General features: G+C 36.7%; 1 protein-coding gene across 5 annotated transcripts in view; it reads left to right on the forward strand.

The window, feature by feature from the left end:
* Window positions 1-7,344, forward strand: part of CGNL1 (cingulin like 1) — a 53,318-nt gene extending 45,974 nt beyond the window's left edge. For 4 of the 5 annotated variants that reach the window (XM_042824403.1, XM_042824404.1, XM_042824406.1 and 1 more), the window contains 5 exons: window positions 2,010-2,093; window positions 2,942-3,066; window positions 3,503-3,611; window positions 4,427-4,590; window positions 5,166-7,344. In XM_042824403.1, coding sequence (XP_042680337.1) covers window positions 2,010-2,093; window positions 2,942-3,066; window positions 3,503-3,611; window positions 4,427-4,590; window positions 5,166-5,307 — 624 coding nt within the window. In that variant the 3' untranslated portion in view covers window positions 5,308-7,344. The remainder of the gene's footprint in view (window positions 1-2,009; window positions 2,094-2,941; window positions 3,067-3,502; window positions 3,612-4,426; window positions 4,591-5,165) is intronic. The other variant, XM_042824407.1, reaches the window with a different exon arrangement.
* The last annotated feature ends 10,403 nt before the right edge of the window (window positions 7,345-17,747 follow it).

Genomic DNA, 17,747 nt, shown 5'->3' on the forward strand with positions numbered 1-17,747 from the left:
GCCCATATCCAGAGCTTGTGCTGAAACTGCTAAATCACTGTAAAGCTGAAATACCAATTACTCCTTAGCTGTCACTGGCATAGGTTAGGACTCTCAGTCACAGTTTCCCAAAAATCAGAATTCTTTTAAGTTTATTCATTACATTTGAAAAGTGTAGAATATGTATGTGTATGTATGCACGTGTATGTGCTAAAATACATATATACACATGCCTGTATACACATGTATGTATGTGAATGTACCTCACATATGTATACATGTGTATACTTACACATGGAAAAATCAGTAATGTTTATATGGAAAAAAGATCTAATGTGAGTGATTACTTTGAAGTGTGTGTGTATATGCATATACAAAAAATAGAACCACTAATGTAAAAGACAACTGCACATATTCATTAAAACTTTGAGAACACGTTTGTGCTCTCTCCCAGAAGAGAAAAGCTGGATTGTATTGACATAACTCATAGAGGCTGAGGCTCATTTGAAATCCTTCAAACTAAAGGGGCTTATGTCATCTGAAGGTTACTTGGTCCAGTAGTTGCCACCTTAAAGATATTTCCATACAGCACAGGAGAGAAAAGATTTAAGTAATCTCTCATTAAATAACTTTGGTAATTTTTAATTAGTGTATTTAAAGAAAAAAAGAAGCCAGTGTTTGAAAGCTTCTGTGCAACAAGCAAAGCTTTAAGGAAATTAATCAGCAGAGCATAGCCATTTGCTAACATTTGTAGTCCAGTAACTGGTATGACCTTAGTTTTCAGGAATACATCCTACTGTTCTGGAAAGATTCTGTGACATAACATATGCAACTGCAGTACCATCACTGTTCGTATTCATCTATTGCTTTGAAAGCTGTAGAAACAAACGACTTTTTTTAAACATGATTAACTGAAAATACAGCTTTTAATATTGTAGTGTGGTTTAAAAAAAAAAAAAAAAAAAAAAGCCTAGGTAGTGTTTTGTGTACTCTGTTTGTTTAACTTCACATTTTCAGTGTTGCTGTGCTTTTTTTTCTTTTTTTTTTTAGCGCAAGAATTTGAAATAGCTTTGACAGACATTTAGTGGAATAAATCTGAAACTTAGAGCTGTACAGCTGATAGTGTGTTTCTGCAAGTTAATACATAACTGTTGTAAAGCAGGATAGAAAACTAGAAGCTTCAATAACAGCTGTCAGAGAATTCAGAGTTTCTCTCTGATCCTCAGAATATTTTTTTCAGTCAAGTAGTAAGATAAAGCAAACAAGTGTATTCTTATGTTGCTTCTATATGGAGCAGTTAGTTTTTCAGCATTTTACATATGGAGAATACAGTTTCCTTGTGATTATTGAATGTGCAACTGAAATTTTAAAAGAAATTTTTACAGAAGTGCTTTTTAAAACAAACAAAAGTTAGCCTCCAGATCCAGAAGTCACTGCCCTCCTGCTGTGTGTAAGACATAAAATTGACCATTTTCGTGGAGGGAAAGATGTTCACATGCAGTATACATCAAGACTTGTTGAAAAAGATCTTTTATTTTTTTCACAAGTATAAAAAACTGTAGCAGTCTTTAGGGTTTCTCTGTAGATGCCATTTTTATGTGCTTTAGTAAGGTCAAACTTGAAAGTAAACTATCCAGCTGCTTAAAGGTAGGGTGCTTGTCAGATTTAGGTATGAGGAAAACGATAGAAGGTGTTTGAAGACTGATGTGACACTCTGGAATTCAGCTATTTATCACATGACATATCTCTAGTGTGATATTTTAAGAGTTTAATGCCCTGCTACAGAATAAATATATGTATCTATCTCGAAAGAGAACATTTTGTACGAGATTGTAATTGTAAACTTCATTTGAAATTAGGCATATGTCTTGAGTTCTAAGAGAGCACATTTTTTCTCATTTTGTAGAAGTACGTACTTTATTTATGCACATGTATATATGTATATACACATGTATATATATCTATGCACACAATATCATACAGACATATAAATCAAATTTTTAATTAAAATTTCTGTCTTTCTTCAATAGATTGAACAAATGAGAACAGAACTACTTCAGGAAAGAGCTACAAAGCAAGATTTGGAATGTGACAAGATTTCTCTGGAAAGACAGGTAAATGCAGCTATCATACAATTGTATTAATGAGATAATAGTCCAGGTGACTCTTTATTAGGAAATTCTAGTAAGTCTTTAAGGAATTCAGTAGCTAGTAGCTAGCTCTATCCCACCAGAATGCACTGCTGGAAGTTTGTGTTACTAAAAACAGATTATGAACTATGAGCATCTTAATATTGATACTCAGAAGAAAATACTATGATATTATAATATACTGTAATTCTTATAGTATAATCAAGTAAATCCTTTGACTGCTTTTGGAGGAGCTTTCCTTCAAAGTCTTCGACTGTACTAAAGGAACACTGTTGATCTTGATCATTGTTTTAAGCAATTACAACTGTGAGTACTTTTAAAGATACTCATTTTAAAGGTACTCTTAAAGACAAGAGCTAACAAGTGAAAAAGTAACATCTTCAAGAAAAGATACAGATTTGACAAGAAACTTCTGCTCTTTGTCTGGGAGGGAATACAGTTCATCTGTTTCAATGGCTGTAACAGAAAGTATATTAACATTATTTTCTAGCTTTTAGCAGTGTGTTTAGTCTGCAGCTCACCAGTCTTCAGAAGGAAGATACTCATAGCCCCTGCTGAAATAGAGAGGAAAGATATCTTCATATTCTTACAGTCTCAAGAACAGAATACAGACTGTAATGGGGATTTCGAGAATATGTTTATATGAGATGCCAAACCTGGTGGTTTTAGTTCTGTGAAAGTTAATGCTTTTTTGATTAATTGTATGAGAAGAAAGAATGCCACCTAGTGGTATACTTCATGTATCCAATTTATATTATCTTAAGGTTGTTTTTGTTAATATGGGCATGTAAATCATGTGTGTCCAAATATAGAACAAGGACTTAAGGAGTCGAATCCTTCACCTGGAAGGTTCTTATCGATCAAGTAAAGAAGGACTTGTTGCTCAAATGGAAGCAAGGATCACGGAGCTAGAAGAACGACTTGAAAATGAAGAGAGGTAAAGATAGTTATGCTAAGATTAAAACAGAAGTGTTTATATATGTCCTCTTGCTTATATTGAATATCTAATGTAACAACTTGGTTTTTTATTATTTTCTTTCACAAGCACTGATTAAAGTACTTGCTGTTGTATGTAAGTGTTGCAGGTTTGATTTTGAACAAAATCATATAGGAAATTGCCTTATGTGTTTAAAACTGAGCACAATGCTAACATAGTTACATATGTCATTATTTTAGCAATGTCTAATATCAGTAACAGGCTTAGAAATACTAGCTGTAGTTGAACATTGCAGTTTTCATGTTCTCTTCACTGTTTAAGCTTGAAGGAAACTTTATATAAATATAAAAAAAGCAGTTACAAGTATTTATTTAACTCTAAAATATTGCTATGGAATTCCCTTTCTTACAGGCTTGTCCTATGTTTGTTTTTCCAGGGATAGGGCTAATTTCCAACTAAGTAACCGCAGACTTGAGAGAAAAGTGAAGGAGTTAATGTTGCAAGTAGATGATGAACATCTCTCATTGACTGACCAGAAGGATCAGGTAGAGGAAAAAACTAATGTACTAGTAGTATTATTATCAAATATTTACATGAATCATCACATGTATGAAACATTTCTAAGGAATGTAAGTAGGTACTAATTACTTGGTTCTTCATGAAGTCCCATTTAATGAGATTTGCTGTTCCCATTGTCATCATGTTCCTTTCTTTGATAGTAAATTAGTATCAGTTTCTAAACTTAAGAAAATGAAACACTTGTAGCAGCAATGCTGTGATTACAAAATAAAGCAAATAGTAGTCAGAATATGATCTATATATGATATAATACACCAAGAATAGCATATTCTATCTTGTAAAATTTTATTTGAAGAAGCTACTTATTGTTAAGTCAAGTGTTAAGCACATATTGATATTCTTATAGCAATGTATTCAGTGCCATTTTTGTGGTCTGCATTGATTCCTTGCTTAAAACATGTTTTATTTCAGTACGTGGGTCAATTAGTGCCTAAAGAGTAAACAGTGACTTTAAAAATTCAGACGTCTATCATAGGAACAAATTCTTTTGGGTTAAACAAAAAAAAAAACAAATGTGTTTTATAGTATCTGTCAGGTAAAGTTGCTTAGCATCATGCTGTCTTACTCTATCAAAGGTATGTTGTTTGTTTGTTTTCCTTAAAAAAATTATCTTCTCTTTTGTCAAAGTTTAATGCTAGCTTTTGAATATTTGTGAAGCATAGTATTACAGTGTCATTACGCTGGCAAAGTTGTGTCTTTATTCTCCCTCTCATAGATGTTGGAAGAATAAAGTTCCTTTATTAAAATAGTCCTCTAATCAGCTGACATGTAAATATTTCAGTTGAGTTTGCGTTTGAAAGCAATGAAGCGTCAAGTTGAAGAAGCAGAGGAAGAAATAGACAGACTGGAAAGTGCTAAAAAGAAACTTCAGAGAGACCTAGAAGAGCAACTAGATATGAATGAACAATTGCAAGGACAGCTTAATGCTGCAAAAAAGGAATTGAGGTAGGATAATGTGTCAGACCTTACAGTTATGTGTCACTTGCCACTCAGTGTTGATTACTTGCTCCGTTAGTCCCTCAGTTGGAGGCTTCCTGTAACAAACCTGAAGTTTTGTGATAAGCATTTGAGAGGCAGAGCTGTGAAACTCTTCATCGTTTTCTTCCTCTTTAGATTTTCTTCATCATTTTCTTTAGTGCTCTAGGTGCCCAAGTCTATTTTCTATCTAGTGAATAATCACTCAAGCAGGGGATGAAAAATGAAAAGGAGTAGTAGAGCTTGGCACACATGTAATTTGTAGTGATTAAATTTTCTATTTTTCTAAATTTTCTTATGACTGAAACAGCTATCCTGTGTTTAGTTTTCCTCCAACATCACTGAATATTTCAGTGTCAAAGTCCTCATTCTCTTGCATGTTTCTTTTATGTAAGCTGTAGTCTATGATAAACTTCTACTATAAGAGCATGGATATCTGACATTCTTAAAAAGTGCAAATGCTATTTATATTACAAGCTTTGCAAAAATATTCTGTATACTAATGTGCAGTGTTAATCATACAAGTGTGTGTGTTTTTGTTTCAGTAGACGAAAGAAGTCACCAAGTAAAGTGCTGACTGATTTTGATGATGATGATGACGATGACGAGTTCAGCACGGATGGCGATAGTCTCTGTGAAGCACCTTCAGGAAATAACTTTTCAAAAGATAGTGACACAATAATGTAAAATAAGTATTGGCTCTGTGTTTCCTTGAAAGTACTGGAAGAGTAACTTAAACTATCAAAAACCTGGATATTTTAGAAGCCAAATACCATAAAGGGATGTAAGATCTGGGAATTTGATGTTTCCATCCATACTGTGCCATTTTCGTATTTTGATATCTTCTGTTTATTATAGAAAAGAGAACTGTGTTGTAAAACAGCTATAAAACATGGTTACATATAACTGCTACTGAAAACACAGGGATAACATTTCGCCTTGGAATTGTGATTTTGTTAAAATTCTGTTTAAGTAAAGAGCCATTTGAAAGTAATTCAAGTTCAGTTTGTAGTTAATAAAGCTTTTTCACTAAAATTAAGGAAGACACAGATGATTATTTAATAATTGTAAGTACAGATGAATGATATATAGATTGTAAATATTTTAAAAATCTGATCTTTTATTGACTACTTTAGTACTATTTTGTAAAGTTTTAAGTATTATAAAAATCAGTTTCATATGTAGATTATCTAAATTTATACTAAATATTATACTTGGGTTTTAACTAAAATAAAATACTTTTTTTGCATTACAGAGCAGATTCACACTTCCTGAGCCAGAAAGTACATTCCGATTTTGAAAACAGTTCCAAGTTTTATTATATGTTGTTTAAGATGAAATGTAAATCCTGCCTGTTGACTTTAAAGGGACCATCACATCTGCATGATGAGTGAGGCTTGCCCACAACTTTCTTGCAAATTTTGGTTGGGAAGCTTTGTCTTTGTAGGAGGTAAGGATGAAAATTAAATCAGAGATTACTTAGCATCTTCATTTCCTGAAGAGGACTCCAAACTGCCAGGCACAGCACTGTAGGCCTGCTCGTTTGAGGGCACTTGGACAAGCTCTTCTTAAAGTCTTTGAGGAGTCCTGCTTGTTCCAGTAAAATTAGTTTATGGATTAAGTACATGCTTAAATCTGTATATTGTTTGATCCCAGAAAGTTTTGCATCTGGCAGGACATTGTGCCCTTGAAACAAAAGCATGTGATCTAATTGTTCTAACCTGTTCTTGAGTATCTATTTGGGATATGCTGCAATGTATGGTCGTGTATGCATATGTTAGCATTTCAGATTAGAGAAGTATCTGCATTTTGAGAAATTCATCTGTTAGACAAACTTTGTGGGAAATTAAAAAAACAAACAAACATGCAAATTCTATTTTTAAAAGCATTTTCCATTTTATTACTAAAAATATTTTTGTTGTTTAGATTACACAGAGCAGTTTATCACTTTTGCAAATCTAGAATTTTAAGGAAAGGCGCTACTGTATAATTTTGTTAATAAACTATAGCTAACTCCTCTGTGATTATTAGTAGTTGTCCCCATTATATATAGCTGAGTACATCTTCTTTGAATGGACCAAGTACCACGTACTGTAAAAATACTTTAACCTGGAGCTACTGGGGAGCTTCCATTACTCACATGACACCAGAAGCTGATAGGCTTGGTTAAGGCAAAAGTCCTGACAATGGAGTATCCATTTTCAAGATTATATGACATGAAACTCCTGCCTTGCAGATCACAAATATATTCACACACAGCACATCATTATACATTATAATACATAGCACTCTGTTGTCTTCAACTTGACGTTGATGGTTTCAGGTACATGGGAAATAGTGTGAACTGCATAGTTGTAACATTCTATGCATGAATCTTCTGCATCTTTTCAGATAGTTTCAGATTTTCATCGTATAATTTCTTTCTGCAGTACCGGTTTCACTGTTTTGTCAACACAGAAACAGCCCATGCTCTAGGAAGATCTGCACTATGCTGTACTATCATCTTACCTGTTCTGACTTATTTTTTGTTTCATTTGCGTGTTTGTATAGGCTTAATTTTAAACAACTGATTCCAATTTTCAGTTCTGCACCTGCACTCTGTCATGATGTATGTAAATAATTATTATTTCAAACCACTGGGAGAAAATCACTTAATATTGCAGCTACCTCCAGTTACACTAAACTGTAAATGTTAAAAATAAACATTTTAATCTTACAGTTCTACTTTGCATTTAGATTGATGTGAGAATTGAACTTTGTATGGAATATGCGTATGTTTAGAATAGAACCAGAAAATAATTAACTGGGAAATAATCATGCTGTAGAAGGGTTTCTATATTTTCTTCTCTTTGGAGAGATACTTTCTTTGTAACTTGGTAGGCAGATGGAATATCTAGAAGACTTTTTTTTTTTTTTTTTTTTTTTTTTTTAACTTCAAATAAATTGCGAGAATGATGCATTGCTAAGGGACTGCTAGTAAGAGAGATCCTGGCTGTTAGGCCCTTGTCCCTCCCTGCCATATCATCATAACTGTCCTTAAGTGTTTTTTTTCTTCTTTAGACTTGGAAATACATATTCTCTTGGAAATTCTCAGATAATATAACTAGATACTGAAAAAAGGCATTTCAAGTCATTCACAAAACAATCTGTCATGATTATGCTCTCAGAATTGGGTCACATTGGTAATTTTGGCAAGTTTGTTTACATTTCTTTTTCAAGAAAGTCACTGTATAATATTTTAGAAGTTAAACTTTGACACCTTAGTTCTTAAAATAACTTTTTCTTGTCACATTATTAGTAAAATGCAACTACTGATATCCATTCAGTGACACACATTTTGTGAATGGTAAGTATTTTAGCCATGATGATAGGGTCTAGATCTTGTTTGCTACAAAAAGCACTGGTAGTAGTTTAAGGAAGTCTTAGTTTAAAGAAGTTTAGTTCATCTCATGGCTGTTTTTAATCAAAACTCATCTTAAATCAGAGTTAAGTTTAGAAAACTTTGACTAGCATTTGCATATAGTTTTTAAATGTACCTCTGAATTTTGCAGGAAGCGAGGCTCTTGGACTGTAAAAGCCATAGGAAAATATGTGAAGAAGTGTGGATTACAATCAGTTTCAATATTTTTACAAACATCAGAGTTTTTGGTGTATTGGAAAAACACCTGTAGAGACCTTCCATTTTCTTTGATACCATAAAATCTTAGAAACACACAGACCTAAGCCCCATCACTTTTGATACAAGTAATTACCTGATTCCTGGTACAGTGGATTCTTCTGTTTGAGTATAAGTATCTTTGAACATTTTGTCCTCTCTGGAATTAATGGCCTTTAAAACCCTACTGAGATTTTGATCATTTGTATATTGTGATAGAAAACTTGTGTAAAAATGTTTCCTCCCATTGAAATTCTCCTCTATCTAAATATTTGTGTTGTACTCTGCCAGAGCCTCTTGCTTTTCTAGACCTGCTTCTGTAGACAGGAGAATACAAGTTAACTTGTACAAGAGTGTTTCGATGTTTTAAATCAATAACATTTAACAAATGCTGCAGGATTCTTCAATGGCAATTACCATACAATGTGGAACATAAATATGAAAGCAAACAAATGAGCAAAATCCTTCTGTCCTACACAAACTCTTCACACACTGTCCAAATAATAAATCAAGGATATTCTTCATGATTTTAATGCCCTTGACTTTGGAAGGTATTGTTTTCATAAAACCATTAAGTTTTTTCAGAGATTCTTTCCCTTCTACTTGCAAAGAAGAAGAAAAGGATGTTGTCTTCTTGTCTCCCGTACTGCTTCCCTATGCCTCACTTGAGGAAATGCTGTACAAAAAGCTATACAAATGCCTTCTTGCATCAACGCTGTTGGTTACTTTTTATTGTTCAGTCACCAGGCAGAATTTTGTCCCCCTCAGTTTATTTTCCTGGTGATGAGAATATTACTTTGTGATTAACCTGCCAATTTCTCTGATTTATACTTGTCGGTTTCAATTTCCTTTTGCCTAGTTAATGAGTTAAATAATCTGTTCTTATTTATAATTGATTTTCTAAACTATTTCTTGTGCATTCTTCATTTTTACAGCCCAACTGTATACTTTGCTGAGTGAGCTACACAGTGCAATAGCTCCAGCTTTTTGGTCTTTTCTGCATCACACAGCATATTTCAGAAATTTAATTTTGATGCTTATTGGAGCTTCCGATCCTGTGAGTGAATCTATGTGTTTCAGCTGCTTAATTTCTACCAACTGCAGTTATCAAGTAACACTGCAAAACATTCAAAAGCTTTGCTGAAAGAGCAACATTCCATAAAAATTATCAGGGTTTATAACACAATTTGTTCTTGTTTGCATAAGGGGCTGATTAGGTGTATTCTTAACCTAGTGACCCTACTGTGTTATACTGGGGGAAATCTGATCATTTCAACTTATTCCTGTTATCAAGAAGATGATACAGAGATAAATACACGTTTTTAGTAGTATGTGGGTTTTTTTCTTAAAATTTTAAGAAAGGAAGCACTTAGGAGAATAGAGGGAGTAAAATTCTACAGAAAAGTTCAGGAGTAGTAGTAAATTGGACTTTCCTACCTCCATAGAAGTGTGACAGCTGTTTTCAAGTTAGCAAGTGATTACCAGTGAACCTCCTGTGAGGTCAGCAGAGATCGTATGCTTTGTGTAAAAGGAAACATCCAATCTTTTCTCTACTTACAACAACAATTTGCTGTTTCATTCAGATTCTGAAGGTTCATGCCATTAGCAGAAAAACAGACAAGAAAAAAAAAAAGAGTTAAATTCCAAGCACAGGTGGATGATGAAAATTTAAGCTCTCCAGGTTGCCAGTGGGAAACTGTAAGAACATTTCTATGTGAGCACAGAGAAGGGTCTCAGTACAGGTAACGAGTTTTTTTCCATACTTTCTGTCTATTGCTGTTTCTTCAACAGAATAAGCTTTTTGAGCAATGATTTAAACATTTGAAAACTATGCTCATTACTATTAAGAAGTTATTTTATGTGTTAACATGCATTCTGGTTAGGATAAAACCTACCAACAGTATAATGTAAAGCAAGGGATAAAATGTAGAAGGAAGATCATTGCAGGATCCAGTTCTGGTCTGTTGGATTTTACTGTTCAGCCATCCCTCTTAAAGCCCAATACTGAAAATCACCTAAGCCATCTTAAGCACACGGATACCTAAATGCATATGGCTGTGCAGTGCAGGTAATTTTGTTTTGCAGAAAAATCTTCAGCTCCTTCAAACGTTGAAATACTCAAAATGCCTGCCAGTATTACTCAATTTGTATGCCTCTCTTTGTCTCCTATCCTTCTTCCAGAAAGAAGTAGCGTAATTCTTTGCTTTCTCTTAACTTGTGATTACTGCTGTGTTCTTCTGGGAAAGATAAAGATGATGTTTCCACTTCCAAGAGCAGCAACAGAGAGGAAACTGTTGGGACTGAGCCCTGCAAAACTGTTTATATCAGAAATGAATGTTACTTTTTTCTAAAAAGCAGTTCCATTCCATCCATGTGAGAGTTGAGCTGTTGAGTGAAAGGTCACTTTTCTAGAGCTAACTATTCTCAGCAGCCTTTTTTTTGGGGGGTGGGGTGGGCTGGGATGGGGAGAGGTAAGAACTTTTAAGGAAAAAGGACTCTCTGAATGTACACATTTGGGACTGGAGTGCAAGAGCAAAAGCATACATGTGCACTGAAGGCAGAGGGTTTGGCATACATCTCTGCAAGTGCATTATCAGTTCATTGGGCCCCTGTTTGAAACTATAATCCTGTCTACTTAAAATGGATAAAAGAAATCAAGTGGCTATTGTCATACTGGTTACTGTAAGTCCTTCCTAGTAAAGAGCACCTTCACCAGAGTTCAGGCATTTTCTTGGATACTGTGTGTGTAAAAGCGCTTTTTGATGCAAAGACGCAACAGTTATCTTAATTCATCTTTTAAACGTTTATCAAAAGAAATGCAGAACCATCTAGAAAATACAGAGTGCCCAGCAGTTGAAAGTGAAGCTCTAAAAGCCAGAAGCATTCTGACTTCTAATCCTTTGAGCTGCTGGTTCACCGTTTGACCTCGTGTCTCTGTCAACATGCCTAGAAAATGAAGCACAACACTAGACTTCACTGAGAACTTCTCAGTGTGTCTGGGTTGAAGCTTTCCAGAGAAAAATATTAGGAAATAAAGCCAAGAATCTTATTTTTCACAGAAATTGATTTTTTTCAGCATATCTGCTTGCTGTGCTGTGTTTCACCCTTTGCTCTGCAGACTCCTATACTGGAATGTCTTGCAAGCGTGGTGGAGCTGTCTTATCTGTCACACACCTGAGATTGAAGGTCTTTTTGTGCTGGCTGTGCAAGACTCTTTGGAGTGCCTTTGCTGCAGAGGTACAGTCATAAATCTTGATTTCCTTGCTTTAAGGGCAGTTCAAAGTTTGTTTTTCTTTAAACAATAATAAAGTGGTTTACTGTGTTACAGGCAAAATAGTTATGAAAAGTGGGAACGAAAAAATAAATCCAATAGAACTATGTAAAAAACTACTGTAACATCAGCCAACAAAGCAAGGAAACTTCCTGAATCAAGCTATGTTTACTTCAAATACAGCTCACTCTGGCTTGTCATTTCAGTACACATTGTGTGCTATCCAGCTATTTTAAAGATAAGATCAGATCCACAATTCGGATCAAACTGTCTCTCCCAACTGTGAACTTCTTAAGCATTGCAAAGAGTCACATGGAAGACCATAGTCTGTGTAGTGAGTGCTGTTGTCAGTGTTTAAGGATAAGTATTTGTCAGGATGTACATGGGCAGTCAGAGCCAAAAAATGATGATATGAGTGAGGAGTGACTGAACTGAAGGGATACTTCTCTCTGGTAAGAGAGGTCTTATGAAAGTCAGGTAAAAAGACATGATCAAAATTTTAATTGCAACTCCATACATTCCATTTGAAAATTCAAGTAATGTATTTATGTTAACTGAAAATGAATTGCAAACAGACCAAAAAATTGATGATTTTCTCTGCAAACTTAAAACCTATCCTCAAATTCCTCAAAACAGAAAGCAAGGCTGCATTTTTTGCTCTTCACAGGGCTGTGGTTAGCCAATGTGTCAAAATCCATAAACTTATTTGCTATAACTTGAGCTGGCTCTGCCCTGTGCCCTGGTTTCAGCCCAAATGGGGCTGGTGCTGAGAGGCCAGGTAGGGCCAGGCTATAGCAGGCTGTGGTTGGACATGCCTGGCTTAGCTTTTGCCTGCAGGTAAAGTGAAGACACAGGCCATGTCTGCATGCTGGTAGTTAAGGCTGTGTTCTGATGCATAGTGGGAGTGACTTTAAGAACCCATCATTCAATGTATTTGAGGATGATAATGAGCTTTTTCTACTAATGGAACTGCCACTTACAAAGCCTGTTGTTGCAATATGTCTGTATTCACCTGGAGGGGTTTTACTGCAAGGCTTTACAGTGCCGTTGTCAGGATGGCAGATGCTTGTGAACAAGCCTCGGGAGCTTGTATATGAACTGCAGCTTCTATAGATGTCAATGTGCCATCAATGTGCCATTAGCAGTTGTGTCTAAAGGATAACGTGTCAAGCCTACCAAACAGGATAAATAACTCCTGGAAAGAGTAGGTCTCTACGCTGAACAGTTAAATAGACTTCTATCTCCTAAGCCTGCCAAGCTTAGAATATCAGATTGATTCCACAAACTTGTATACAAGTCTTGTAATTTTAGCTTGTCAAGATTGTAAGGATATCTGCCAGCCACGGGACCTATGGGTGTTACCTACTGTACAAACAGCAGTTGCACTTTCCCAAAGCATACAGGCAGTGATGTGCTGCTGATACAACTGGTGCTTGGCTGTTGCTGCAGGGCAGCAGTCAGGCCCTTTGAGAACACTGCAACAGTACAGGGAGTGATAAAAGAACATTGTGTTTTAACTCTGGCACTGTATCTTCTCAGTGCAGTTCATCTCATTACATTTATAACTTTTACAAATTTAGAAATAATGTGGAGGGGAAAAGAGAAATTGGTACTAATTAACTTTGTTGCTACTTCCTCTGAAACCCTGTGCTGAGCAAAAATAGGCATTTCTGCTCTTGAGAAAAATGAAACAAAACACCACAAAGTAGGGAAAGCTTTGATGCAAATTTTCTAGGTGGAGAAGGACTTTTATTTCCAAGGGAAACTTTTGAAAATCTTAAACGTGGAAACTGCAATCAGGATTGCAAGGTACATCAGGTAAGTGTTTCTCATCCTCAAGGTAAAGCGAAGGAGCCATAAACCTCAGGGCGCAGGAAGCCGTGCCGGGGCGAGTGCGGTAGTGCGCCCCGCAGGTGGCAGCAGAGAGCAGAAGGCAGCTTCTTACGGGCTGCGCCCTGCCTTTGTCCCAGGGGTCCTCGCAGTTTGGATCCCGGTTTGCAGGATCATACATCATGTTAATACATCATTAATTGTGTTTAGTCACATAATGCCTTTTGTACTAGATGTGGCTGTACCTACCTGTGACTGTAGTTATTTGCCACAGTGCAAGGTTTTGTTGCAACGAATCTCACAATTGGATCTGGGGACTGCTGCCTGTGGCAGTTGCAAATTGCCCTGTGGCAGGCACTGAATTCATTTTTTGTTGCTGGCATCCTTCAGTATGATGAGAGTGGTAAAATTCATCCCATAACAGTGCTAAGCAGCCAGGATTCCTGCTGTGGTTGGCATTGCAGCTGACGTATTGCACCCGTTCTGCTGACTTGTTGACTTGTGCTAATTATGGTCTAATAGTACGCCTTTTGCTGGCTTTCCCAGCAAGCAACTGGTTTGGAGCCAATTGTGATACTCCATCGAAAAAGGGAGATCATTTATAAGCCAACCTGAGAGGTCTTGAGAACCTAAAGTATATCTTGAAGCTTGGTAAACTTGAGGTTGAGCTCCAGCACAGGCTTCTTGAAAAATGGGCAAAATTACTTAATCCTCTTGGTGTATGAATTGTCCAACAATGAAGATGTCCAACAATGTACAGAATAAAGCCAGATTGCTATTCTGAGAAGTATTTTCTGCAGAAAGTGGTCTGTTGCTGAAGAAAGATCCTTTTCAGTATAAAACTACAGTCAAAATAGTATTTAAGAAATTGAAGTGAATCAAGTAACTAATGTGCACTACTCCGTATAATAGTGAGTTGTGATGCACTTTGTAAAAGTGCTGCTGCTGTAAGAAGTACTCAGAGGTTCTATTGCATTACCAGAACAGATCAGTAGAAACCTGGTGATGATCCTGGGTTTGGGGAAATTATTTTGGAGAAGAACTGGAAAAAATACTGAACTTGTTTTGAAGTTTATGTTATGTGGTAAAGGACAGAAAGAGCACTGATCAGCATCTGCTCTTTTCGTTGTCTTGTAATCCTGTGACAAGGAGATGATCACCAAAATGGAGCGAGGAGGATCAACACATGTACTTTTTTAGAACATGATTAGAGTTTGTAACTCACTGGTTATGACAGTTTAGCATGAGAGAGATGTTTCATAACTGTTAAGAATACTCATTATTCATGAAAATCTGTCGGCAGAGTTTAACTAAACCTATTGTTCAGGAAGTAAGCCAGTCTTTAATGATTAGGGATCCAGGGAGATACTTAGAGGGAGTGGGAGGATAATTAATGTCTGTCTCTGGTGGAATTCTTCTACCTCTCTTCAAAGCAGGAAATCCTGGCCAGTGACAAACAAGGTAGACAGCAACTCTGATATAGTGTTGGCATCTGTTATGCCCTGCATAAGAGCAAGTGATGGTCTGGGAAGCGAAATGAGGTAGCAGCTGTGGCTGGACTATAACATGAGAGAGAATTTCTCAGGCAACCAAGTTGTCTTTTGCTTCAACACTTAAAGGTATTCTCAAAGAAATGATTTCCAACGTCCTTTCAGATCTGATCTCTTTCCACCTATTTTCAGGCACTGACCAAGAAAAGTGTCAGCAGGGTAAGAAAAGTAGAAATGTGTGTTTGAACATTTCTAAGAGGACTGAACTGTATGCACTGTGTTGTGGTTTTTCTCAGAAGTTCAACCGCCCTTTCTTTTGTTTGTTTGTTTGTTTGTTTTTTAATCTGACATGACTCAATCTTAGCATCTCTCCATTTCATGGAAACTAATGAATTTTGAGCAGTCGCAATTTCAGTCTACCTAAGAATGTCTTCTCTTTTCCAAAATTCACATGGGATAGTTATGAACTGTGGTGAACTGTGTGATTTTATTTACTGGGTGCCCACATTAGCCATATCATCAGGAATTAGCCATGTCATCAGTCATGTTTTGTAGGCTAACAAGACCATAATTTCTACTTGAGCAGATTCCCTCAATTTGTATTCATAGAATCATAGAATCCTTAGAGTTGGAAGGGACCTCTGAGGGCCACATCTAATTCAACTCCCCTGCAATGAATAGGGACACCACGGCTAGGTCAGGTTGTCCAGGGCCTTGTCCAGCCTTGCCTTCAAAGCCTCCAGAGATGGGGCATCAACAACAACACTAGGTAAGCTGTTTCCAGTGCCTCACCACCCTCACTGTAAAAGATTTTTTCCTTATATTTAACCTAAATCTCCCCTCCCTGAGCTTGAAGCCATTTCCTCTTGTTCTATGGTATGTCCCCTTCTTTCCTGTAGCTGCCCTTTAGATACCGCTATCGGGTCACCTTATAGCCTTCTCCAGGCTGCGCAGCCCTAGCTTTCTCAGCCTGTCCTCACAGGAGAAGTGTTCCATTCCGTGGATATTTTTTGTGGCACTTCTCTGGAAGTGTTCCAACAGTTCCACATCTCACCTGTACTGGGGAGACACCACATTTGAACGCAGTATTCCAGGTGAGGCCTCACCAGCGCAAAGTAGAAAGGCAGGATCACCTCCCTTGCCCTGCTGTCCACACTTCTGATGCAGCCCAAGATATGGTTGGCTTTCTGGGCTGTGAGGGCACATTGCTGGCTCACGTCCAGCTTGCCATTTAACAGTACCCCCAGGTCTTTTTCAGCAGGGCTGCTGAAAAATCCTTTCATCTCTCAGTTTGTATTGGCAATGGGGATTTCCTCGACCCAGGTGCAAGACCTTGCACTTGAATTTGTTGAACCACATGAGTTTCACCTGGGCCCACTGCTTAAGCCTGTCAAGGTCCCTGTGTATTATCAAGCTCTGTACAAAATCATGCTATTCTTGTCCAAGAGAAACCTCAGAATTGCCACAAAGATAAAAGTTCATCTTTTTTTGAAGATTTTATATTAATATGATCAGATGGTTTTGACCAGAAAAGACAGCTAAAAATTCAGCCACAGCTTTTATAAGCATCTGGACTATATGTGGCTACAGAAACACTGGAATTTCAAGTTTTATGTGCATGATGGAGTAAGTCAGTGCATTTTAACTTTTGTGTTGCTGTGGCAAAGTTGTTCCTGGTAGCTAAATATGCTAACTTAAAGGTAGCCAAGGAATCTAACCTCTGTACAGCAGCTATTTCTGGGTACTGTCAGACAAAGAGCAATCTAAATGGACTGAAAATTTTCCCGAGTAGTTGAGGGGAGGTATGGAAAATGCATTGTTTCCTTAAGGACAGAGGCAGAAGTACTTAGTTGGCATACAGTTCTGGAAGACATTTCAAACATTTTTATCTCCAGTGTTTAATTCTACAAAATCTTTCTATTTAAATATATTCATCAGAATATCAAACGTAGTAACACAGAAGAACCCAAAAATTCATAGAGATACTGTAACTCCAGTAATATGGGAAGTTGGAAATGTACCAAAATTCTTTCTTAAGAGCTTTTTAGCCTGTCTGCAGTCAGAATATTTTGATGTATTTTGTATTCTAATACATCAACAAAAGCACAGCATGTGTCATAAAATAGCTGGTTGATGAAGATTTCTGAAGTGTTTGCTACCCCTCTGAATTATTTACTAAAATAAACCAAGCTAGAAAGTGAATGGACACGAGATGTTTCCTATGTAGTGCATGCAATTACTGTATTAATAAATTATAACCTCTGACCAACATCTGTAGAAATTACTGGGAATTTTGCTACTGATTTTAGAGGCTGGAGGATTGAGCCTTGGGTTCCTGTTAGTCATTTGTTGTAAGTTAGGATACAGAGATCTCCGAGGGCAGAGTGATGGACTAACATGCTGTTTTCAGCAGAGTTCAATTCCCAGTGGCCCACAGGAAGACAAACCCCTTCTTCTCCTTCCTGCCATGATGTCTTGTGTCAGAGGAGATTATTGTCAGTCCCTGTCAGTCATTGCTAGCACTGTGGGTAAACCTGATTGATAGTTCTGGTAGAATTCATGATAACTAGCTCACCCAAACCCGGTCCTTTACGCATAAATATTATGCATCTCTTCTTTCAGTAGTGGCAACTTCAGTTCAGTGACCTGCAGCGGCAGTGAATCTTCAGGTTAATTATGAAAAACAATATGATAGTTTCTTTGTACTATTTTAATTCTATTAACCCACATTAATATCCAGAGCACCTCCATTTGCTTCTTGGCTATTATCAGGCAAATACCAAAAGTAGGGCAATTGTCTCTTAGTAATAATTTGCACACCTTTCTATTCTCGCAGGGGAGAACCAGGCGTTCCAGGCTGGTCTGTCTTAAGCATTCATTT

The sequence above is a fragment of the Centrocercus urophasianus genome, unplaced genomic scaffold (assembly GCF_019232065.1).
Source record: "Centrocercus urophasianus isolate 14NV4802_14NV808 unplaced genomic scaffold, USGS_Curo_1.0 seq_23, whole genome shotgun sequence".
Classification (NCBI taxonomy): Eukaryota; Metazoa; Chordata; class Aves; order Galliformes; family Phasianidae; genus Centrocercus; species Centrocercus urophasianus.